This window comes from Prenolepis imparis, unplaced genomic scaffold, assembly GCF_030444845.1.
Source record: "Prenolepis imparis isolate NDT839.2.m4 unplaced genomic scaffold, iyPreImpa1.0 SCAF_3, whole genome shotgun sequence".
Lineage (NCBI taxonomy): Eukaryota > Metazoa > Arthropoda > Insecta > Hymenoptera > Formicidae > Prenolepis > Prenolepis imparis.
In genome coordinates this window covers 22,460,196-22,485,978 of record NW_028141161.1, presented here as the reverse complement: position 1 = coordinate 22,485,978, position 25,783 = coordinate 22,460,196, and the positions used below count along the sequence as shown (strand labels likewise).

The window sequence follows — 25,783 nt, the reverse complement described above, 5'->3', positions numbered from 1 at the left end:
GAAATTTTCCTTTATTAATAATTTTAAATTTTGGCATAATCTATGATGATACTTGTGAATGGATTATTGCGCATTATTGTGTTACAAATGACGCGCATCCTGCACAATCACTGTTGCGATAATGTATAGTGAGTGACCGTGAGAGGTGTTTTTCTCTTCCCCCCCTTCTTTTTTGTCACAATAAGGTCTGCGCTTCTACGTGTCTGCATTTATAAATTCTCAGTCTCGTCTGACGGAGCCATTCGTGTGCTCGTTATCGTCACGTCGCGATGGAATTATTTTCATCCTTACTTTCATCGCCCTTCGGGTTGTTACTGGCTACTTTGATCATCATCGGCATTTTGAAATTTGTCGCAGTGGTGCGTCATGTATATTTTTACTGGAGGGGTAAGGATCTTCCTTATCAACCCGATTCTTTACAATCTTTCATTACGAGTTGGAAAGTATTTTTTCGCCGTCTGACTTTTGCCGACTATAGTCTTTATATGTACAATTACTTCCCGGACGCTAAGTATTATGGAACATCTGATGTGGGCACACTTGCCGTGCTTCTGCGCGATCCTGAATTGATTAAGGATGTGTTGGTAAAGGAGTTCGAACATTTCCATGATCATCGGAGCTTCGTGGACGATAAATTAGATCCGTTATTCGGTAAGAACATCTTCTCCTTGCGCGGAGATCGCTGGAGGGAAATGAGAAATACGCTAAGCCCCTCTTTCACCGCTAGCAAGATGAAGTTCATGTGCGAATTGATATCAAAGTGTTCTGGAGACTTCGTCAATTATCTGGTCGATCATCCGGAACTCTGCGTTGAGGTCGAGACGAAACAGATTTTTAGACGATACACCACTGACGTAATCGCTACAACGGCTTTTGGCATAAGCGTGAATTCTATGAAAGATCAAAACAACGAATTCTACATGAGGGGAATAGAAACCAGCCAGGCTTTCAACGGAGTGCTAGCTATGTTCAAGTTTATGTTGATGAGTGCAATGCCCCGCGTTGCCAAGTTGCTCGGTATGACGGGATTCGTCTCACCGCCTACGGCCGAGTTTTTTAATAGGATTGTAGGGGAGACTATCAAAACTCGAGAGGAACAAGGTATCGTCAGGCCGGATATGATTCACTTACTAATGCAGGCTCGGGACAAGAGCGGTGTTAACAATCAAAAAATGACATTGGAAGATATCGTTTCGCAAGCTTTCATCTTTTTCTTAGCCGGTTTCGAAACATCCTCGATACTGATGTGTTTTGTTGCTCACGAGCTGGCGGTTAATCGAGACATTCAAGATCGCTTGCGCGAGGAAGTGCAGCAGCATCTTGGCGAAGGAAACGAGATCTCTTACGAATCGCTGTCGAAGATGACTTATATGGACATGGTGCTTTCCGAGACCCTCCGAAAATATCCACCAGTAATCTTCACCGATAGACTTTGTACTAAGAGTTATGAACTACCTCCGTCGCAGCCGGGTTACAAGAGCGTAATCGTCGAATCTGATATCATAATGATGATACCTGTATACGCTTTACATCGTGATCCCAAGTACTTTCCGAATCCGGACAAGTTTGATCCTGAAAGATTCAGCGAAGAAAACAAGGACAACATTGTTCCGTATACCTACTTACCTTTTGGAGAGGGACCTAGAAAATGTATCGGCAATCGATTTGCTCTCATGGAGACCAAGATTCTGATCGCTCATCTTTTACAAAAATTTATCCTGAAGAGGACGGAAAAAACTGTCGAGCCTGTCGTATTCGATAAGAAGGACTTTAATTTGCAACCTGAAGGTGGATTCTGGATCGGTTTGGAGAAAAGAGAAATGTGATGAACTTATGAAATATAATAATTATTTCTTGATAATTGCAAAGTTGCATTTACAACTTTCAAGATATTTAATTGTGTATAATTTTTCAGTTTTTGAACATAGTTTAAATATAAAATCTAATTACGACACATTAACATCGTGTCATATGAATATTAAATAAGTTTAGTATTACATATTTTATATATTTAATTAAATATATTTTATATTCTATCTCTATTGCGTTATATTAAATTTTTGGGGCTAGAAATTATATAATATTATGATGAGCATAGTCGTGATCTTTGTGAAGTCTCAACTCTATTTGTTCATATCATTGGTCTTTAACGATTTACGTAATTAGTTTTTATGTCGACAAATAACATTCTAAAGACATTCAGTAGTGATGTCAATTATTTATTTTTTATTCTTCAAGAAAAGATCTTTATCATATTGCACAGATATATTTTATATCTTATTACTTTGTAGACATTTTATTTTATTTTATTTTTTCTTTATATTTGATCGAATCACAAGTTTTGTGTTTATAATTTATAGTTCATAAAGTTAAACATTCCGTTTTCTAAAAATTGCTATATATTATAGTTAATAATTTTTGCCATGCTTTCAAAAACATTAAAAACATAAAAAATATATAATATTTTTAGATGACATTTGATATCGTTAGAATTTCGAAAGTGTCAGAATCAAAATATTATTATTTTGACAAAATTTGTTAAAAATAATAATTTAATATATAAATAAAGCGTTACATACTTTTTTTACCTTTCATACGTTTCAAAGATTGCTACTAATCAGAGTAACTTATCTTGAATTCAGTAGTATATAAGCTGAAGAAAAAACTTTGCAATATATGTAATTGTGTGTGTGTTGTGTGTATTAAAACATTTAATTAAAATCATCGATAATCATAGCTTACGTAGACACTTGCTAGGAATTTACTGTTGACTACGATTTCTGAGATATCTCAGAAGTATTAATAATTATAATATCAAAGTTGAGAGAGATTATTTATGATATTATGATATTATTTATGATATTATGATATTTATGATATTATTCGATTTGTTAGAATCATTTATTTTTAATTCTACGTTTTTCAGTTAATTGCATTATGTTTTTTTTTTATTCAAGCAAGATTAGCTACTTAAAATTTGAACGATTTTACGAGATAACAGTATAGTTATAAATACATTAATTTTTTGCTTCTATCTCTCTGTCGCAAGTATTTTATAAAGATATGATAAAAAGTTAAATTTAACATCAATAAATCACTAGAATGCAATGAATGTTCTTTTGTGCAAAAGAATTAATTCTTCATGTTTTTTTTTGCCGAATTAATTGATATTTAGAATAAAACATTTTTCATTGTATATTTTTCAATTGTAATCTTTATTACTTATTTTCATCTCATAATCGTATAAATTCATTATACGCAAATATACTCGGTGTGATGGAAGTAGCCGTTTTCAAATGAAAAGGCATTTGTGACGCTGATTGTTATAACAAATTGAATCAAATGAAACGTTTAAACGGGATTATGTAGAAACTATTTATTGTGGAAAATATAAAAGTTGTTATGGAAACGAAATAAAATTTTTCTCCATTTAACATCTTTAAGATATTTTTAGATATAATCTGTTATGATATCTATGAATATATTATTCTGCTTATTTATAAAATACGATTGACGTAACTCCCGCATTATCACTGATGAAACAATTTATAGTGTCGAAAGAGGCAGTTTCTTTTCTCCCTTCTTAATTTCTATCACGATAAGATTCGTACTATACCCGAATTTATATATTCCAATACATCTTGCGACGGAGTCATTTATTCATCGGTTATCCTCACGTCGCGATGGAATTATTTTCATCCTTACTTTCGTCGCCATTCGGATTGTTACTGTCTACTTTGATCATCATCGGCATCTTGAAATTTGTCGCAGTGGTGCGTCATGTATATTTTTATTGGAGGGGTAAGAATATTCCTTATCAACCCGATTCATTACAATCTTTCATTACGAGCTGGAAAGTATTTCTGCGCCGTGTGACTTTTGCCGACCATAATCTTTATATGTACAATTATTTCCCGGACGCTAAGTATTATGGAACATTGAATGTGAGCACACCTACCGTGTTTCTGCGCGATCCTGAACTGATCAAGGATGTGTTGGTAAAAAAGTTTAAAGAACATTTTCATGATCGTCGTAGCTTCGTGGATGAAAAGCTAGACCCGCTGTTCGGTAAAAACCTCTTCTTCTTGTACGGAGATCGGTGGAGAGAAATGAGAAACACGCTAAGCCCCTCTTTCACCGCCAGCAAGATGAAGATCATGTTCGAACTGATATCAAAGTGTTGCGGTGAATTGATCAGTTACCTGGTCGATCATCCGGAGCTATGTGTTGCGCTCGAGACGAAGCAAATCTTCAGACGGTACGCCACTGACGTAATCGCCACAGCGAATTTTGGCATAAGCTTGAATTCTATGAAAGATCAAAACAACGAATTATACTTGAGGGGAATAGAGGTGAACAAGTCTTTGCGCGAAGTGCTAACTATGTTCAAGTTAATGTTTATAATTGTAATTCCACGTTTTGCCAAGTTGCTCGGTTTAACGGGAGTCATCTCATCATCTGCGTCCGATTTTTTTAGAAGAATTATTAGAGAAATCATGAGAACTCGAAAGGAGCAAGGTATCGTCAAGCCAGATATGATTCATTTATTAATGCAGGCTCGGGACAAGAATGGTGCTAACAACCAGAAAATAGCGTTAGATGATATCGTTCCGCAAGCTTTCTTCTTTTTTTTGGCCGGTTTCGACACATCTTCAATATTGATGTGTTTCGTCACTTACGAGCTGGCGGTTAATCGAGACATTCAAGATCGCTTGCGCGAGGAAGTGCAGCAGAATCTCACCGAAGGAAACGAGATATCTTACGAATCGCTGTCGAAGATGACTTATATGGATATGGTGATTTCTGAGACGCTTCGAAAGTATCCACCATTGGTTACCACCGATAGACTTTGTACTAAAAGTTACAAACTTCCTCCGGCGCAACCAGGTTACAAGAGCGTGATCGTCGAATCTGATACCCTAATGACGATACCAATTTTCGCTTTACATCGTGATCCCAAGTACTATCCGAATCCGGACAAGTTTGATCCCGAAAGATTCAGCGAAGAAAACAAAGTCAATATTAAGCCGTACACCTACTTACCTTTTGGAGAGGGACCTAGAAAATGCATCGCCAGTCGATTTGCTCTCATGGAGACCAAGATTCTGATTGCTCATCTTTTACAAAAATTTATCCTGAAGAGAACGGAAAAAACTGTCGAACCTGTCGTATTCGATAAGAATGACTTTAACTTGCAACTTAAAGGTGGATTTTGGATTGGCTTGGAGAAAAGGGAATTATGATGAGCTTGTGAAATGTAGTAATTATTTTCTGATATTTGCAAAGCATCATTGATGCATTTATAACTTTGGCGATGCATTTATAAAATTAAATATATATATAATATATAATATTAAATAAAAATTTAATATTATATATTATATATATATTTAATTTTATATTTAATTTTATATATTTTATATTCCATCTCTATTTCGTTATTACTTTTGTAGGTAAAAAATGAGAATGTTATGATGAGCATTGTGGGTTTTCAGCTCTACTTATTCATATCAATATTCATTAACGACTTATGGAACTCGTATTTATGTCGACAAATAGCAGAATAGAGATACACACATTTGGTAGAAATGTTTATTTTTCATTCTTTATGTAGGAAGATATCTTTTATATCATTATATCACTTTGTAATCGAAGGTTTATTTTATATTTTAATACTTTTAAGACATTTTCTTTTGTTTTTTATATATTATATTGATTTATGGTTTGTGTAATTTATAAAATTAAACATTACATATTTTCTAAAAATTGATATAATGTATTTAATAGCTTTCGTGATGTGATCTTTATAAACATTTAATATATGTAATATTTTTAGATAATATATTATACAATCAGAATCTCTAAAGTGCAACAAAATCGGAAAATCATTATTTTAATGAAATTTTGTAAAAGAAAATAATCTAGGATATAAACAAAATGTTTGATATTTTTTTAAACGTTTCAAAAATTACTACTTGTCAGACTAGTTAATTCATCTTAAATTAAGTAGTATATATATATATATATATATATATAAATACATTTCTTATATATCTTATTGTGTGTATATTATGTGTATGTGAAAACGTCTAATGAAGAACTCATTGTTATATAAGCATATGTGGACATTTCGAGGAATTTACTGTTAATTGCGATATTTCTGAGAAATATTTCAGAAATATTAATTATTATAATATCAGAGTTGATTATGTTATGTTCAATTTGTTAGAATACTTTGTTTTTTAATCTGTCTTTTTTAGCTAATTATATCATATTAATTTTTTTTAGTTAACAAGTTTGGCTACTTAAAATTCGAACGATTTTACAAGCAAGATAATGATATTATGAACATTAATTTTTTGCTCATATCTCGCTGTCGTATTTTATAAAGATATTAAAAAATGCTAAATTTAACGATCAATAAATTTGATAATAACAATGGTTGAATGTTCTTTTGTACAAAAGAATGGATTCGATAAGATTTTCATTCTCTTTATGTTTTCATTTTCTTCTCCTCGCCGAAATAATAATTGTTTAGACTGGAACACATTTATTGTATACTTTTGCAATTGTAATCTTGCTCATTTTTATTTCAATCATATATATTCGCAAATATACTTGAAATTAGGAAAGCTACTGTTTTCAAATATAGACGCTGAATATAATACATGCTAAATCAAATAATGCTTAAATGAGATAATTTTCGAACTATTTATATGTGAAAAATACCAGAAAGTTTTTATCGAGACGAAACAACATTTTTTTTAATTAAAAATTTTAATTTTTAATATCCGTGATGATGTTTTTAAATGAATTATTGCGCGTGATTAAAATGCGGCTGACATAATCAGTGTGATACAGCAATTTATAATGATATCTTGAGAGTAGCTTTTTTTCTCACATTTCTTTCCACGATAAGATACGCGTTTGTACTATTACGTCTCGTCCGATGGAGTCATTCGTTTGTCGATTATCTATACATCGCAATGGAATTATTTTCGTTTTTATTTTCATCGCCCTTTGGGTTGTTGCTGGCTACTTTGGTAATCATCGGCGTCTTTAAAATTGTTACAGCAGTACATCGTGTATACTTTTATTGGAAGAGCAAGGATGCTCTTTATATGCCTATTTCACTATCGTCTATCGTAGTGGGATATAAAATATTTCTGCGCCGGATAACTTTTACCGACTATAGTTTTTTCATGTACAATTACTTTCCGAATGCTAAGTATTATGGAACAATGGATATGAGCACACGTGCCGTGTTTTTGCGCGATCCTGAATTGATCAAGAATGTGTTAGTAAAGGAATTCGAACATTTCCATGATCATCGCAGCTTCGTGGATGAAAAGCTAGATCCGCTATTTAGTAAAAACATCTTTGCTTTGCGCGGAGATCGCTGGAGAGAAATGAGAAACATGCTAAGTCCTTCTTTCACTGCCAGCAAGATGAAGATTATGTTCGATTTCATATCAAAATGTTCTGGTGAATTCGTCAATTATCTGGTTGATCATCCGGAGCTCTGCGTTTCGATCGAGACGAAGCAGATCTTTAGACGGTACACCACTGACGTAATTGCCACAGCGGCATTTGGCATAAGCGTGAATTCTATGAAAAATCAAAATAATGAATTTTATTTAAGAGGAATAGAGAGCAGCAAGTCTTTCAGCGGAGTGCTAGCTATGTTTAGAATCGTGTTCACGCTTGCATTTCCGCGTTTTGCCAAGTTGCTTGGTATTACGGGATTCGTCTCACAGTCTACGTCCGAGTTTTTTAAGAGGATTGTTGGAGAGACTATCAGAACTCGAGAGGAGCAAGGTATCGTCAGGCCGGATATGATTCATTTATTAATGCAGGCCCGGGACAGGGACGGTACTAAGCAAAAAATGACATTGGACGACATCGTTTCGCAAGCTTTCGGATTTTTTTTAGCCGGTTTCGATACATCCTCGACATTGATGTGTTTCGTTGCTCACGAGTTAGCGGTTAATAGAGACATTCAAGATCGCTTGCGCGAGGAAGTGCAACAGCATCTTGCTGAAGGAAATGATATTTCTTACGAATCGCTGTCGAAAATGACCTACATGGATACGGTTCTTTCCGAAACCCTTCGAAAGTATCCACCAGTGATATTCACCGATAGACTTTGCACTAAGAGTTACGAACTGCCTCCGGCGCAACCAGGTTACAAGAGCGTGATCGTCGAATCTGATACCGTAATAATGATACCCGTTTACGCTTTACATCATGATCCCAAGTATTATCCGAATCCGAACAAGTTTGATCCCGAAAGATTCAGCGAAGAAAACAAAGACAACATTGTTCCGTATACCTACTTACCCTTTGGAGAGGGACCTAGAAAATGTATCGGCAATCGATTTGCTCTCATGGAGACCAAGATTTTGATTGCTCATCTTTTACAAAAATTTATCCTGAAGAGAATAGAAAAAACTGTCGAGCCCATCATATTTGATAAGAGAGACTTCAACTCGCTACCTGAAGGTGGCTTCTGGATCGGTTTGGAGAAAAGAGAACCATGATGAACTTACAATTTATAATAATTATTTTTTGATAGTTTCAAAGCATTATTGACGCATTTACAACTTTCGAGATTTAATGTATAATTTTTCGGCTTTCGAGGATGGTTGATGTTTAAGATCTATTTACACATTACTCCATTGTGTCATTCGAATATTAAATAAATTTAATATTATATATTATATATATTTAATTTTATATATTTTATGTTTTATCTCTATAGTGTTATTAAATTTTTGATGATAAGAAATAAGAATATTATGATGAGTATTATCGTGACCTTCGTTAAACTCTTGACTCTACTTATTTAATTCAACTTGTGAATACATTCAACGTCACACAAATGCCTTTACATTTAAAGACAGCTACTTTCATGTCTCCATTTGCATATTATGAATCTATACAGTTATAAGATAAAAATAATTATAAAAAATAAATATGATATAAAAATAGATAATACAGATTACAATTGTAAAAGTTACAGTTGCATATACAACAAAAAATGTTTTATTCTAAATATCGAGTATTTTGGCAAAAAAGTATCATAAAAATATAAAAAGCCTATCAAATCCAATCTTTTGTACAAAAGAATATTCAACAGTTACCACCTAGAGATTTATTGATGTTAAATTTTTTTTTTTTTATATCTTTACAAGTACTTATCTTTACAAAATACGACAGAGGAATATAAGCAAAAAATTAATATGTTTATAATATCGTTATCTTAGTCTCATAAGATCGTTCAGTTTTTAAGTAGCAAAGCTTCTAAAGTTTTAAACTTTTTGTTTACATTTTAGAATATGCTTTCTATAAATTTAGTTAAATAATAATTTTTTTATTTTGCTGTACTTAAGAAATTTTAATTATGTAAATTGTCATCTAAAAATATTACAGATTTTTAATGTATCTAAAAGCGTCGCGAAAACTATCAACTTTACTTTTAGCTATTAAGATTATATCAATTTTTAGAAAATGTTTAATTTTATAAATTATACGAACATAATCCATTTTAATATAAAAAATAAAAAAAAAACGAAAGAAAATGTCTTAAAAGAAATAAAATAATGTATCTATAATAAAGATTTCTTCTTAAAAGATGAAAAATTAACATGATTAATGAATGTCTCCAGTATTTGTCAATACGTAAGTTAAAGATCATTGAGATTAAACGAGATTATTTGGAAGCTATTTTCATGTGGAATATATCACAAGTTATTGAAACAAAACGATATTTTTCTTCATTAAAAATCTTAAATTTTAGAAATAATCTGTGATAATATCTATGTACGGATTATTCGTATTTAAAATGAGACTGACGTATCCCGTACGCTCATTAAAGCAACAATTTATAATGATCCCGAGAGTGAGGTTTTTTCCTCTCCCCTCCTTGTGTCACGATAAGACAAGCGTCCATTCTATAGGTGCGTTTCGTTTCACACATATGCGCGCATTTTCTATAGTAAACGTAACGTGTACTATAGGTAAATGCGCGCATATGCGTGAAACGGAACGTACCCTAGGTCTCGTGCTCGTGCGACGTAGTCATTTGTTTGTCAGTTATCCTCACGTCACTATGGAAGTATTTTCGTTCTTACTTTCCTCGCATATTGGGTTGTTACTGACTACTTTAGTCATCATCGGCGTCTTGAAAATTGTACAAGTAGTGCGTCATGTATTCTTTTACTGGAGGAATAAAGATGTTCTTTATCTACCCAATTTATACACTTTAGTAACGAACTTAAAATTATATCTACGCCGTCGGACTTTTGTTGACCACATTCTTTCGATGTACAATTACTTCCCAGACGCTAAATATTATGGAATGATGAATTTTGCCACACCTTTCGTGGTTCTGCGCGATCCAGAACTAATTAAGGATGTTATGATAAAGGAGTTTGAACATTTTCATGATCATAACAGCTTCTTGGACGAAAAGCTCGAACCGTTATTCAGTAAAAACCTTTTCTTTTTGCGCGGAGATCGCTGGAGGGAAATGAGAAACACGCTAAGCCCCTCTTTCACCGCCAGCAAGATGAAAATCATATTCGATTTGATATTAAAGTGTTCCGATGAATTCGTCAATTACCTAGTCGATCATCCGGAACTCTGCGTTGAAGTTGAGACGAAGCAGATCTTTAGACGATACACCACTGACGTAATCGCCACAGCGGCTTTTGGCATAAGCGTGAATTCTATGAAAGATCAAAACAACGAATTCTACATGAGGGGAATAGAAACCAGCCAGGCTTTCAGCGGAGTGTTAACTGTATTCAAGTTTATGTTTATGATTACATTTCCACGTTTTGCCAAGTTGCTCGGTATGACGGGAGTTGTCTCACCATCTACGTCCGAATTTTTTAAGAAGATTGTTGGAGAGACTATCAGAACTCGAGAGGAGCAAGGCATTATCAGACCGGATATAATCCATTTATTAATGCAGGCTCGGGACAAGAACGGTATTAACAACCAAAAGATGACATTGGAAGATATCGTTTCGCAAGCTTTCATCTTTTTCTTAGCCGGTTTCGATACATCCTCGATACTAATGTGTTTTGTCGCTCACGAGCTGGCGGTTAATCGAGACATTCAAGATCGCTTGCGCGAGGAAGTGCAGCAGCATCTTGGCGAAGGAAACGAGATCTCTTACGAATCGCTGTCGAAGATGACTTATATGGACAGGGTGCTTTCCGAGACCCTCCGAAAGTATCCACCAGTAATCTTCATCGACAGACTTTGCACTAAGAGTTACGAACTGCCTCCGTCACAACCAGGTTACAAGAGCGCGGTAATCGAATCTAATAGCGTAATGATGATACCTGTTTATGCTTTACATCATGATCCGAAATACTATCCAAATCCGGACAAATTTGATCCCGAAAGATTTAGCGACGATAACAAAGACAACATTGTTCCGTATATTTACTTACCCTTTGGACAAGGTCCTAGAAAATGTATTGGCAATCGATTTGCTCTCATGGAGACCAAGATTCTGGTGGCTCATCTCTTACAAAAATTTATCCTGAAAAGGACGGAAAAAACTGTGGAGCCTATCGTATTTGATAAAGAGGGATTCAACCTGCAATCTGAAGGCGGATTTTGGATTAGCTTGGAGAAAAGAGAAATGTGATGAGCTTATCAAATACAGTAATTATTTTCTGATAGTTTCAAAGCAGCATTTACTCATTTACAATTTTCGAGATATTTTATCGCGCATAATTTTTCAGCTGTCGAAGGTTATTGAAGTCTATGATTTATTTACAAACGACACATCTCCATTGTTCCATTTGTATATTATAAATTAATTTAATATATTATATATTTAATATATTTAGTTATATATATTTTATATTCTATCTCGATGGCTTTATTCAACTTTAACTGGTAAGAATTATGATATACTTATATATTACCGGGAATATTATAATGAATATTATCGTGACCTTCGTAGATTCTCAAGTCTACTCATTCACATCAATGTTCTTTAATGGCTTAACTGACGTAACTCATTTTTGTGTCGACAAATAGCATACTTGAGACGTTCTTTATTCTTTAAGAAGAAATATTTATCGTCTCACCGATATATTTTATATTTTATTAGTTTCAAGACATTTTCTTTTGTTTTTTTTCTTTATCTTAGCTCGGATTATGTAATAAAATTTTTAATAAAATTAAACAATCCATTTTCTAAAATTGATATACAATGTAGTTAATAGCTTTCGCTAATGCTTTTAAAAACATTAAAAATATGTATATTTTTATATGTCATTTTATATAATTAGAATTTCTTAAAGTGTATCAAAAGTAAAGAATTTTATTATTTTGATAAAATTTTGTAAAAAATAATTTTGTATATAAACAAAGCGTTTGACTTTTGTAACCGTTTGAAAGATCGCTACTAGTCAGACTTATTTATATATTAGTTTATTTATCTTGAATTGAATATTGTATAAAGGGAGAAAAAATGTCCACTATATCTAATTGTGTGTGTTATGTGTGTTATGTGAAAGCATCTAAAAAACACCGATAATCGTAGCATATGTATGGACATTTGCTGAAAATTAATTTTTTTATTAACTGCGATATTTTTGAAAAATATTACAGAAATATTAATCATTATAATATCAGAGTTGATCATTTTATGTTCGATTTGTTAGAATAATTTGTTTTTTAATATACGTTTTTTAGTTAATTATCATGTTTTTTGTGGAGCAAGTTTGGCTACTTAAAATCTAAACGATTTAGCAAGATAACGATATTGTAAACATATTATTTTTTTGCTCATGTCTCTCTGTCTTAAATCTTTTAAAGATATCAAAGAAAGATAAATTTGACGTTAATCAATCTGTAGACAGCAACGATTTCTCTTGTGCAAAAGAATGGATTCAATAGGCTTTTTATTTTCTTTGTTTCTTTTTTTTTGCCGTAATAATCGATGTTTAGAATAAAACACTTTTCATTGTATACTTTTGCAATTGTAATCTGTATTGTTCATTTTGATCTCATAATCAAAGTATAGATTCATTACACAAATATACTCGAAGTCAGGAAAGTATTCTCAAATGTAAAGGCATTTGATGCCAAATGTAATTACAATTTGAATCAAATGACGTTTAAACAATATCATTTGGGAACTATTTTTATGTGAAAAATATCATAAGTTTTTCTCGAAACACAAAACGAAAGTTTCCTTCATTAAAAATCTTAAATTTTGGAAATAATCTGTAAATATATCTTTGAATGGATTTGTGCATGTTAAAAATAAGTCTGACATATTCAGCGCGATAACTGTTGTAATAATTTGTTTTTATACTGAAGAGGCGTTCTCTTCTCCCCTCCATCTTTCTGCCATGATAAGATCCGCGCTTACACGCGTCCGTATTTATACGTTCTACGTTTAGTCCGACGAAGCCATTCGGTTGTCGGTTATTCTTACGTCGCGATGGAATTATTTTCTTCTACATTTTCGTCGCCTTTCGGGTTGTTACTGGTTACTCTGATTATCATCGGCGTCTTGAAAATTGTCTCAGTAGTGCGTCATGTATACTTTTACTGGTGGAATAGAGGTGTTCTTTATTTGCCTAATTTACGCGCTTTTGTTACGACTTGGACAATATTTTTGCGCCGTATGTCTTTAGCCGACTTTCTTCTTTTCTTGTACAATTACTTCCCAGACGCTAAGTATTATGGAAATGTGGATATGGGCACACCTCTTGTGCTTCTGCGCGATCCTGAACTGATCAAGGATGTTATGGTAAAGGAGTTCGAACATTTTCATGATCATCGTACTTTGTTCGATGATAACCTAGATCCGCTATTCAATAAGAACATCTTTGCTTTGCGCGGAGATCGCTGGAGAGAAATGAGAAACATGTTAAGTCCTTCTTTCACCGCCAGCAAGATGAAGAATATGTTCGATTTGATATCAAAATGTTCTGGTGAATTTGTCAATTACTTGGTCAATCATCCGGAGCTCTGCGTTTCGATCGAGACGAAGCAGATCTTTAGACGATACACCACTGACGTAATCGCCACAGCGGCTTTTGGCATAAGCGTGAATTCTATGAAAGATCAAAACAACGAATTCTATTTGAAGGGAATAGAAAGCACCAAGACTTTCAACGGAGTGCGAGCTATGTTGAAATTGATATTTATGTTCGGATTTCCACGTATTGCCAAGTTGCTCGGTATAACTGGAGTGTCATCGTCTGTGTCCAAGTTTTTTAAGAGAATTGTTGGAGAGACTATCAGAACTCGAGAAGAGCAAGGTATCGTTAGGCCTGACATGATCCACTTATTAATGCAGGCTCGGGAGAAGGACAGTGCTAGCAACCAAAAAATAACGCTGGACGACATCGTTTCGCAAGCTTTCATCTTTTTTTTTGCTGGTTTCGAAACATCCTCGTTACTGATGTGTTTCGTCGTTCATGAGCTGGCGGTTCATCGAAACATTCAAGATCGCCTGCGCGAGGAAGTGCTGCAGCATCTCGGCGAAGGAAACGAAATATCCTACGAATCGCTGTCGAAGATGACTTATATGGATATGGTACTGTCCGAGACACTCCGAAAGTATCCAGCAATGATGTTCACCGATAGAGTTTGCACTAAGAATTATGAATTGCCTCCGTCGAAGTCGGGTTACAAGAGCGTGATCGTCGAACCTAATAACATAATGTTCATACCCATTTATGCTTTACATCATGATCCCAAGTACCATCCAAATCCGGACAAGTTTGATCCCGAAAGATTCAGCGAAGAAAATAAAGACAAAATCGTTCCGTATACTTACTTACCCTTTGGACAAGGTCCTAGAAAATGTATTGGCAATCGATTTGCTCTCATGGAGACCAAGATTCTGGTGGCTCATCTTTTACAAAAATTTATCCTGAAAAGAACGGAAAGAACTGAGGAGCCTATCGTATATGATAAAGGGGCATTCAACCTGCAATCTCAAGACGGATTCTGGATCGGTTTGGAGAAAAGAGAAACGCGATGAGCTTATGAAATAATTATTTTCTTATAGTTGCAAAGCGTCATTGACGCATTTACAACTTTCGAGATGTTTAATCGTTTATAATTTTTCAAGATTTTGAAGATGATTGAAGTCTAAGATTTAATTACGATATCACTATCGTGCCATTCGAATATTAAATTAATTTAATTTATTTAGTTATATATATTTTATATTCTATCTCTATTGCGTTATTAAACTTATGCCAGTATAAAATGAGAATATTATGATTACATCTGTGCGGCGTAATAAATATTTCCTCTTAAAATATAAATAATTAACAATGAACATCACTGCTGAATGTCCTTAGTATGCTACTTGTCGACACAAATACGAGTTATGTAAGTCGTTAAAGACCATTGATATACAAGTAGAGTCGGGAGTCCACGAAGGTCATGACAATGCCTATCATTATAATAACAGAGATGATCATTTTATTTTCGATTTGTTAGAATACTATGTTTTTTAATCTATGTTTTTAAGCTAATTATATCATGCTTTTTTTGTAGCAAGTTTTGCTACTTGAAATTTGAACGATTTTACAAGCCCGCTAACGATATTATAAACATATTAATGTTTAGCTTATATTTCTTTCTACTTTTTAAAGATGTCAAAGAAAGATAAATTTAACATTAATAAATCTCTCTATAGCAAGTTACAAGCAGTTAAATGTTCTGCAAATATACTCAGTATCATGAATGTAGCTGTCTTCGAATGTAGAGACATTTGTGTGACGCCGAATGTTATTACAAGTTGATTCAAATGAAGATTAAGCGGAATGTAATTTGGGAAAATTTTTCATGTGCAAAATATCACAAGTTATCAAAAAGAGACGAAGTTTTTTTTTATTAAAAATCTTATATTTTGGAAATAATCTTTGATAATATTTTTGAACGTATTTTTCTGCGTGCTTAAAATAGAACTGACGTATTACGCGCGATCACTGCTACAGTGATACTGTGAGAGGCGTTTTCTTTTCCCCTCTCTTCTGTAATGATAAAATCCGCGCTTATATACAAGTGCGCATTTATACGTTCTCTGTCTAGTCTGACAGAGCCATTCGTTTGTCCGTCATACTCACGTCGCGATGGAATTATTTTCGCTTTTACTTTCGTCGCCTTTCGGATTGTTACTGGCTGCACTGGTCACCATCGGCTTCTTAAAATTTGTCGCAGTGGTATATCGTGTATCTTTTTACTGGAAGGGTAAGGGTATTCCTCAACCCAAATTACGGTCTGTGGTTACGACTGGCAAATTCTTTTTACGCCGTTTTTCTTTTGCCGATTATTGCCTTCTTACGTACAATTACGTCCCGAATGCTAAGTATTATGGAACAGTGGATATGAGCAAACCTGCCATATTTCTGCGCGATCCTGAACTGATCAAGGATGTGTTAGTAAAGCAGTTCGAACATTTCCATGATCATCGCAATTTTTTGGACGAAAGGGTGGACCCGTTATTCGCGAAGAACATCTTCTCTTTGCGCGGAGATCACTGGAGAGAAATGAGAAATACGGTAAGCCCCACTTTCACCACCAGCAAGATGAAGATCATGTTTGAATTGATATCAAAATGTTCCGGTGAATTCGTCAATTATCTGGTCGATCATCCAGAATTCTGCGTTGAAGTTGAGACGAAACAGATCTTCAGTCGATACACCACCGACGTAATCGCTACAACGGCTTTTGGTATAAGCGTGAATTCTATGAAAGATCAAAACAACGAATTTTACTTGCGGGGAATAGAAGCCAGCAAGTCTTTCAGCGGAGCGCTAGTCATATTCAAGCTCATGTTTATGGCCGCATTCCCACGTGTAGCCAAGTTGTTCGGTATGACTGGATTCGCGTCATCGTCTATGTCTAAATTTTTTAAGAGGATTGTTGGAGAGACTATCAAAACTCGAGAGGAGCAAGGTATCGTCCGACCGGATATGATCCACTTACTAATGCAAGCTCGGGACAAGGACGATGTTGATAAAAAAGTGACATTAGACGACATCGTTGCGCAAGCTTTTGGTTTTTTCTTAGCCGGTTTTGATACATCCTCCACACTGATGTGTTTCGTCGCTCACGAGTTGGCGGTTAATCGAGACATTCAAGATCGCTTGCGCAAGGAAGTGGAGCAGCATCTTGACGAAGGAAATGAGATATCTTACGAATCGCTCTCGAAGATGACTTATATGGACATGGTGCTTTCCGAGACGCTCCGAAAATATCCACCAGCGGTCCTCACCGATAGACTTTGCACTAAGAGTTACGAACTGCCTCCGTCAATGCCGGGTTGTAAGAGCGTGATTGTCGATTCTAATACCGTAATGATAATACCTATTTACGCTTTACATTATGATCCCAAGTACTATCCGAATCCGGACAAGTTTGATCCCGAAAGATTCAGCGAAGAAAATAAAGACAACATTGTTCCGCATACCTACTTACCTTTTGGAGAGGGACCTAGAAAATGTATCGGCAATCGATTTGCTCTCATGGAGACCAAGATTCTGATTGCTCATCTTTTACAAAAATTTATCCTGAAGAGGACGGAAAAAACTGTCGAGCCTGTCGTATTCGATAAGAAGGACTTTAATTTGCTACCTGAAGGTGGATTCTGGATCGGTTTGGAGAAAAGAGAAATGTGATGAATTTATAAGATACAGTAATTATTTTCATATATTACATTTACAGCTTTCAAGATTTAATTGTGTATAATTTTTTGGTTTTCGAGAATAGTTGAAGTTTAATATTTATTTACACAACACCATCGTGCTATTTGTAATTATATGCTATTTGAATATTAAATTAATTTAATATTATATGTTTTATATATTTAATTATATATATTTTATATATAATATGAAATATGTATAATTAAATATATATATAAACATATATAAATATATAAAACATATAATATTAAATTATATATAATATTAAAACATATAATATTAAATATTTTATATTATATATTCTATTACGTTATTAAACTTTTGTTAATAAAAGATGAGAACATTATGATGCACATTGTCGTGACCTTCATAGACTCTTGACTCTACTTGCTGACACTTCATGCTCTTTTAATGATTTACGTAACTCGTATTTGTGTTAACAAATAGCATATTAGAGACATTTAGTAGTGATGTTCATTGTTCATTCTTTATTGTTTAAGAATAAAATTTTATCACAGATTTTAGCACAGATATATTTTATATTTCATTTCTTTCAAAACTTTTTTTTCCCCTCCCTTTTCTCATCTTAGGTCAGATAACGTTTTGTGTAATTTATAAAATTAAATTTTTCTCCAAAAATTGATATAATAATGTTATTAATCGCTTTCGCATCGCTTCTAGAAACATAAAAAATATGTAACATTTTTAGATGTCACGTTATATAATTAGCATTTCTAAAATGTATCAAAATAAAAAAATTATTTTGATGTAATACTTTAAACAGGATAAGCCAAGATTTAGCCACAGCCTTTGTTACTTTTTTATACATTCTCAAGATTGCTACTAATCGGATTAATTAACCTGTTATCTTGAATTAAATAAAAAGAGAAATTACTTGTCACTACATTTAATTGTGTGTGTGTTGTATGTGTGAAAATATCTAATAAACGTAGATAATTTTATTGTTAGTGAATGCGGAATTTGTTGGGAATTTACTGTTGACATGATATGTTTGAAAAATATTTTATTGTTGGAAATATTATTAAGAACAAATATAATATTTTTGTTGATAATTTTATGTTCTATTTGTTAAAATATTTTAGTTTTTTAATTTATCTTTTTTGGCTGTATGAATGAATTCGATAGTCTTTTTTTTTTGTCGAAATAATTGATATACCTATTTAGAATGAAACACTTTTTATTGTATACTTTTGAAATTATCATTTATTATTCATTTTTATCTCAAAATTGTATAGTTTTATTATACACAAATATACTTGGCGTCTTGAAAATAGCCGTTTTCAAATGTGAAGACATTTATGTGACGCCGAATGTAATTACAAGTTAAATCAAATGGAGATTAAACGGGATTATTTGGAAAATATTTTCATGTGGAAAATATCACAAGTTATCGAAAGGAGATGAAATTTTTCTTCATTAAAAATCTTATATTTTGGAAATAATCTGTGATGTGTAGTCGGTTTACGTGTATATGGACATCTATATATGTATATGGATACGCCGGATATGGGGCCACACACAAATAATAATTAAATACGAGTCAGTGTTATGGATACTGAGAGGATAATATGTTTATTTATTGCGAGCGTTGTATTGAGAATGCCGCTGTCTGCTCTCAAACTCGATCTTCGCTGTTTAATATTCGTATCGCCAGGACGAGAAGGATCTTGTCGTATTTCTTCGAAAGAGAGCGAGTTCTCAAAATCGCCGATATTTATACCGCCTATGCTACATTTATCCCTTCCCCTTAGGGTCGAGCCAATCACTAATAAGTGACAAATAACCCGTGCTCCGGTTTGTCGGTTCGAGCGTTCGTATCTTTTGTTTTTTGTCGAGTCCCCGTCATAAAGTAAATACGTAATAACCAAAATACACAACGCGATAAACAGAAGCGACTCGCTAAGCCACGATCGGCAATAATAATCGCGATATATATGTATATACAGAAAAATAATCGCACGCTTACAGATGATATTTATAAATTTTTATGCGTTTAAAATAAAACTGACGTAAGTAACGCGATCACTGATGTATCACTTTATTATATAATGATGTTGAGAGAGACGGTTTCTCTTCTCCCCTCTTTTTGCCACGATAAGATACGCGTCCGTATTTATATATCCTACGTTTAGTTCGAGGTAGCCATTCGTTTTTTGATTGTCTACAATTCAAAAACATCGCCATGGAATTATTTTCGTGTCTATTTTCATCGTCCTTTAAGTTGCTATTGACTACTCTGGTCATAATAGGCGTTGAAAATGGTCGCAGTAGTGTGTCATGTATACTCTTACTGGAAGAATAAAGGTGTTCTTTATCTGCCCCATTTATACTCTTTTATAACGGATTCGAAAGTATATCTACGCTGTCTGAGATCATTGCTGACCATAATCTTTTGATGTACAATTACTTCCCGGATGCTAAGTGTTATGGAACGATGGATTTTTCTACACCAGTCGTATTTCTGCGCGACCCTGAACTGATCAAAGATGTTATGATAAAAGAGTTTGAACATTTCCATGATCATCGTAGCTTCTTGGATGAAAAGCTGGACCCGCTGTTCGGTAAAAACATCTTCTCCTTGCGCGGAGATTGCTGGAAGGAAATGAGAAACACGCTAAGCCCCTCTTTCACCGCCAACAAGATGAAGATCATGTTCGATTTGGTATCAAAGTGTGCTGATGATTTCGTCAATTACCTGGTCGATTATCCGGAACTCTGTGTTTCCGTCGAGACGAAGCAAATCTTTAGCCGGTACACCACTGACGTAATCGCTACGTCGGCTTTTGGTATAAGTGTGAATTCTATGAAAGATCAAAACAACGAATTCTACTTGAGGGGAATAGAAAGCAGCCAGACTTTCAACGGAATTCTAGCTATGTTTAAATTCATTTTTATGATTGTATTTCCGCGCTTTGCCAAGCTGCTCGGTATGACGGGATTCGTCTCACCGTCTACGTCCGAGTTTTTTAGGAGAATTGTTCGAGAGACTATCAGAACTCGAGAAGAACAAGGTATTGTCAGGCCGGATATGATTCACTTACTAATGCAGGCTCGGGACAAGGACGGTACTGACAACAAAATGACATTGGACGACATCGTTTCGCAAGCGTTCGTCTTTTTCTAGACGGTTTCGATACATCCTCTACGTTGATGTGTTTTGTCGCTCAGCTTGCGATTAATCGAGACATTCAAGATCGCTTGCGCAAGGAAGTGCAGCATCTTGCCGAAGGAAACGAATCGCTATCGTAGATGACTTATATGGATATGGTGATTTCCGAGACGCTCCGAAAGTATCCACCAGTGATTTTCACCGATAGACTTTGCACTAGGAGTTACGAACTACCCCCGTCGCAATCGGGTTACAAGAGCGCGATCGTCGAATCTATTAGCGTAATGATGATACCTGTTTACGCTTTACATCGTGATCCCAAGTACTTTCCAAATCCGGACAAGTTTGATCCCGAAAGATTCAGCGAAAAAACAAACACAACATTGTTCCGTATACATACTTACCATTTGGACAAGATCCTAGAAAATGTATCGGCAATCGATTTGCTCTCATGCAGACTAAAATTTTGATTGCTCATCTTTTACAAAAATTTATCCTGAAGAGAACGGAAAAAACTATCGAGCCTGTGATATACGATAAGAGGGTTATGATCTTGAAATCTGAAGGCGGATTTTGGATAGGTTTGGAGAAAAGAGAAAAGTAATAAGCTTTTTTTTTATGACACATAGTAATTATTTTCTTTCTAAAGTAATTATTATAATTTCAAAGCAGCATTGACACTTTACAAATTTACTTTTGAGATGTTAAATCAAGTATAATTTTTCAGATTTCGGAGATGGTTACGTCTAACAATAAGATCTATTTGCGACATATTATCATCTTGTTATTTGGATGTTAAGGAAATTAATATTATATATTTTATATATTAATTATATATATTTTATGACCTATCTCTAGATTGCGTTATTAAACGCATTTTATAGCATATTTTGCCATTGAGAAATGATTGTATTAATATGATTAGTACTGTCTTGTCTTTCATATCTTTCTTTTATATTTATTTATATTGATGGTCTTTAGTGATTTAATTCGTATTTTTGTCGATAAATAATATATTACAGACATTCGGTGGAGATATTTCTTTTGCAAGAAGAAATCTTTTATCATTGCACAGATATATTTTATGTTTTATTAGTTTAGTTTTATTAGTTATTTTATATTTTATTATATTTTATTAATAGCTTTTATGATGCTTATGGAAACATTAAAAATTTGTAAAATTTATATATATATAAATATTTAGATAATATTTTATATATAATTAGAATTATATATTAATTATATTAATATTAATCAGAATTTTATAATATGCAACAAAATTGAGAAATCATTATTTTTACGAAATTCTGTAAAAAGAATAATTTAAATAATAAATAAAGTTTAATATTTTTTAAAAACATTTCAGGTTATATTAATAATTGTAGATGAGTCGTGAAGAGCTTTGATTTTAATTTAATTGATCTTCACTGCTTTTTTCGTAAGTTTGATAAAATGGCACGTGCTTGGTGATTTTTTTCACGGTCTGTACGTGAGTTAGCTTAAAAAAAAAGCGGAAAGGGAAACTTGAAAGTTTAAACAGCGGCGACGAGGGAGGTTATTTTCGCAGGTTAATCGTTTGAAATACAAATTTGCATAGAAAAACAGCGCGAGGGACGGTATATTTCCTTCATCTATCTGCGAGTTTTGGATGTTGGCCAACATTTATTCTATATATATTTTGTTCATATATTTATTATTATGCTAATTTGTTTTCGTTAATAGTGGCTCTTAATTTTTTTCTTTTTTTCCCACTTTTTCTTATATATTTCCTCGAGAATGTATATAAATCGCAATTTTGAAAATTATATAAATTGTTTAATCAAACTATATGTTGATGAATAAGACACTTATCGCTTTAATGATATGAATAAGATATTAAAATGCTTTACAGAATCAGAGTAATTTATGCTTTACATTGAAAAGTATAAAAGCATAAAAGTGTATGTTTTGATAAAAGTGTAATATTTTTGATAGTTATTAGCTGATTTCTGTCAAAAAATATTAATCGAGAATAAGATATTATAACATATTATTTACAACATATTATTATTTTAATTTTTTAACATATTATTTTAAAATTTAATTAGCAAATTAACGTTTTAATCAGCTGACGCTTTAATCATATATGTCATGTAGAGCTTCAATTAATTTTTTTTCAGTAGTAATATAAGACATTAATCAGACGTTTGTGATTGCTCGGTAGATACACTGACAAATTATTCAAATTAATTATTATACAGCAAATTAATTATATAACAAATTAATTATTTTTTACAATAATCAAGCTTCAAATACACAAGACATCTCAAAAACATTTCTATGAATACGAGGGAGAAAATATTATTGCGGAGAAAGAGACATTCTCTCTCTCAATGTCTCTTAATCAGCTGATTTTTCAGTCAAAAAATATTAATAAAATTTACTAATTAAATATTAAATATTTTAGCTTACATATTTATATTTATATTGTGTATGTTATAATTTGCTAATTAAATTTTAAAATAATAATATAGTAAAAGTTATAAAATAGTAATACGTTGTAAATAATATGTTATAATACCTTATTCTCGATTAATATTTTTTCTTTCTAAAGCTATATCTTTTCGAACGAATCTCCTTCGAGTTTTAATTAATTATTAATATTAAGTCATCTATATAGTATCGCGCGCGCGCGCTATTAGAATGAAGTTGCCGATGTTTGTATAGAATAGCGGCCATTACCGAAACGCCGCGAGTATCAGGCAGTTGGAGCTGCGTCCCGCTGTGATTAATTAGTAAGCATAATCGTTGGAAACGATTTCTAACCTTTGTATTGTAATATTTATCAATCGCATATCATAATTTCAACGTTAATATGTAATAGTAATTGTTCGAAACGCATATTTCGCGAAAAATTCGATGCAAAATCTCTTGCCAACATAACCCAAAACTTAATCTGTTTTCGCTCGCGCGAATGTGTTGCGATTCGTGGATATATCTAATCGAGTTTAAAGTATTATAACATATTATTTAAAATATATTATTATTTTTAAAATTAATTAGCAAATTAACACTCTAATCAGTATGTATATAAAATTATCTTTTAGTACTCATAATCAGATTAGGAGTGAATAAAAATTGCATTATTTTTTCTCTCTCTCTCTCTCTTTACTTGAAATTTTAACATAAAACTGAAACTTCTTAATTTGCATTTGAATGCTTTTCTAAGAAACATGCATCAGATTGTCAAACGTAGAACGTGATTGAACTGGAAAATAAGATGTTTGTTCTTTGCGAAAATAAAAAATGCATAATTCTATATAAACTTTATATTAAACTTCTTCGTTATTAAACAGATTTCGTCGAATCGATATAACTTAATTACTTACAATTAGACATGAGCGTTACATATATAGAGTGTATATTTAATGAAGTGTGTATATATTGTATATATATTCGGTCTAATTAGAAGCACGAAAAACGGATGGAGCACAGGGTGTGAACATAAGAAAAGAGAATAAACGTAAGATACACGTGTGGCCCTGGTTAGAGAAAGTATTATGCGGGACAGAGGACGAAGGATCGCACGGCAAGTTTTAATAACCAGAGGTTGGAGAGAGAGAGTTAGTGGACGATAAGTTAAAATCTAAAATTCATTAAATTGAACCGCGCAAGGTGTGTGTCGCGCAAATTTGTAAGATACGATACGTGTCTTTCCTATAAAGAAGGCGCGATTCGCGACAAGTCTAGGACAAGTGATGGTATTAACTTTTTAATTGCTTTGTTGCACCCATGGCGAGTATACGATTATGAATTTTTAATCTGTCTCCTCTCGAGTTCTGCTTTTATCCAGCACGATTCTTACTCGAGGCGACCGATATTGCGGATTATCCGAAAGTATCGTAACACAAAAAGTTGTCGCGCTCTTAAATCAATTTCCGGATCTCTGTGCGATCTTTTACAACAGCTTTGTGCGTGGGAGGAAAGGGAGAAGGAAATGCTTCTCGATGGGTTACACAAGATTAGTGTTACATATATTCGTTCGGATATATTTATCCGAAAGATGTGCGTGAGAGACAAATCAATACGAGGAGCGACTTAAAGCGTCGATAGAAAGTTCCGTGGAATTTAAATCAGGATTGACGAAGTTTCGAAATTAATTCGTATCAAGCTTTGAGTCGACTCGTCGAACGCGACGCGATTCCTTCACGGGGTGTTGCTGAACTTATGTAATAACCTTCCGCTCGCCAAGTCCTCACCACGATGTGCCTGATAAATATGAAATTCAAGCCGTTTCTCGACCGGAATAACCATTTCCACGTAGCATCCTATCGCTCGCGATAAATTTACGCGCGATGACGTGTCTATTATATATATATAAAATTATTATTATGTTCTTTTTATATTTGTTCATATAAGCATAATATTTTAAAACACATTTTCTCTGTCTGTTTCAGTTGATCTCATACAAATGCTGGAGTTTAATTTAACTGTATCGTTGCCAGCGGCCTCCTTATTGACAGTAATTTTGGCGTTAGTGGGTAAGTTATTCATACCTTTCTATTTTAAGTCTATAAATTATTTTATTAGTAAGACGTTTACCTTATTTTTGCGGGGATATTTTTATTTGTTTTAAAGAAAAATTAATAATTTTATATGAAAACACTTAAATGCATAATGTAGAGTTTTTTTTAAATTAAGAATAAATTACGCAGAATATAATTTTTTAAAAATAGAAAATTCAAATATATATGTAACTCTAAAGTTTCTCAGAATGTCGAATAGCATTTACATGTCTATTGTGCTTTTATTTAAGTGCAAATGTGAATTTTCGTGAATTTTTACGCGCATTAATTTCTTTTTGTCGCAATTTTTCGGAGACTCCATAAAAAAGAGATTCCATAAAAGAGCGATCCGTTTCTGCTGGAATAAACAATCAACGACGACTTTGCGGACAGAGCACGTT

The 25,783-nt window shown here is 33.2% G+C and overlaps 2 protein-coding genes and 5 pseudogenes across 7 annotated transcripts in view; all 7 read left to right on the top strand.

Moving 5' to 3' along the window:
• The window catches only part of LOC145933398 (membralin-like), a 109,318-nt gene that overhangs the window by 10,617 nt on the left and 72,918 nt on the right, over positions 1 to 25,783 (top strand). For all 5 annotated transcript variants that reach the window (XR_014424852.1, XR_014424854.1, XR_014424853.1 and 2 more), the window contains exon 9: positions 25,275 to 25,358. Coding sequence is in view for 2 of the 5 variants with exons in the window: in XM_083033068.1 (XP_082889194.1) it covers positions 25,275 to 25,358 (84 nt within the window). In the remaining 3 variants the exon portion in view is untranslated. The remainder of the gene's footprint in view (positions 1 to 25,274; positions 25,359 to 25,783) is intronic.
• LOC145933402 (cytochrome P450 9e2 pseudogene) lies at positions 237 to 2,042 on the top strand (annotated as a pseudogene).
• On the top strand, positions 2,248 to 5,331 carry LOC145933401 (cytochrome P450 9e2 pseudogene; annotated as a pseudogene).
• Positions 6,957 to 10,258, top strand: LOC145933404 (cytochrome P450 9e2 pseudogene; annotated as a pseudogene).
• On the top strand, positions 9,821 to 12,134 carry LOC145933399 (cytochrome P450 9e2 pseudogene; annotated as a pseudogene). Its single transcript, XR_014424855.1, has 2 exons — positions 9,821 to 11,682; positions 11,763 to 12,134. The product of XR_014424855.1 is annotated as a cytochrome P450 9e2 pseudogene (transcript).
• LOC145933732 (uncharacterized) lies at positions 13,424 to 18,237 on the top strand. The gene is made up of 2 exons (XM_083033711.1): positions 13,424 to 15,028; positions 16,101 to 18,237. The coding sequence occupies exons 1-2, from the start codon at positions 13,478 to 13,480 to the stop codon at positions 17,679 to 17,681; spliced, it is 3,132 nt and encodes a 1,043-aa protein (XP_082889837.1). The 5' UTR covers positions 13,424 to 13,477; the 3' UTR covers positions 17,682 to 18,237.
• On the top strand, positions 18,377 to 21,457 carry LOC145933405 (cytochrome P450 9e2 pseudogene; annotated as a pseudogene).

Excerpts from the sequence above, each read along its gene's own strand:
- LOC145933732 (XM_083033711.1), top strand. The coding sequence starts at position 13,478 with ATGGAATTATTTTCTTCTACATTTTCGTCGCCTTTCGGGTTGTTACTG. Across the intron at positions 15,029-16,100 it reads TGGAGAAAAGAGAAACGCGA|AGCCATTCGTTTGTCCGTCA; the intron begins TGAGCTTATGAA and ends CTAGTCTGACAG.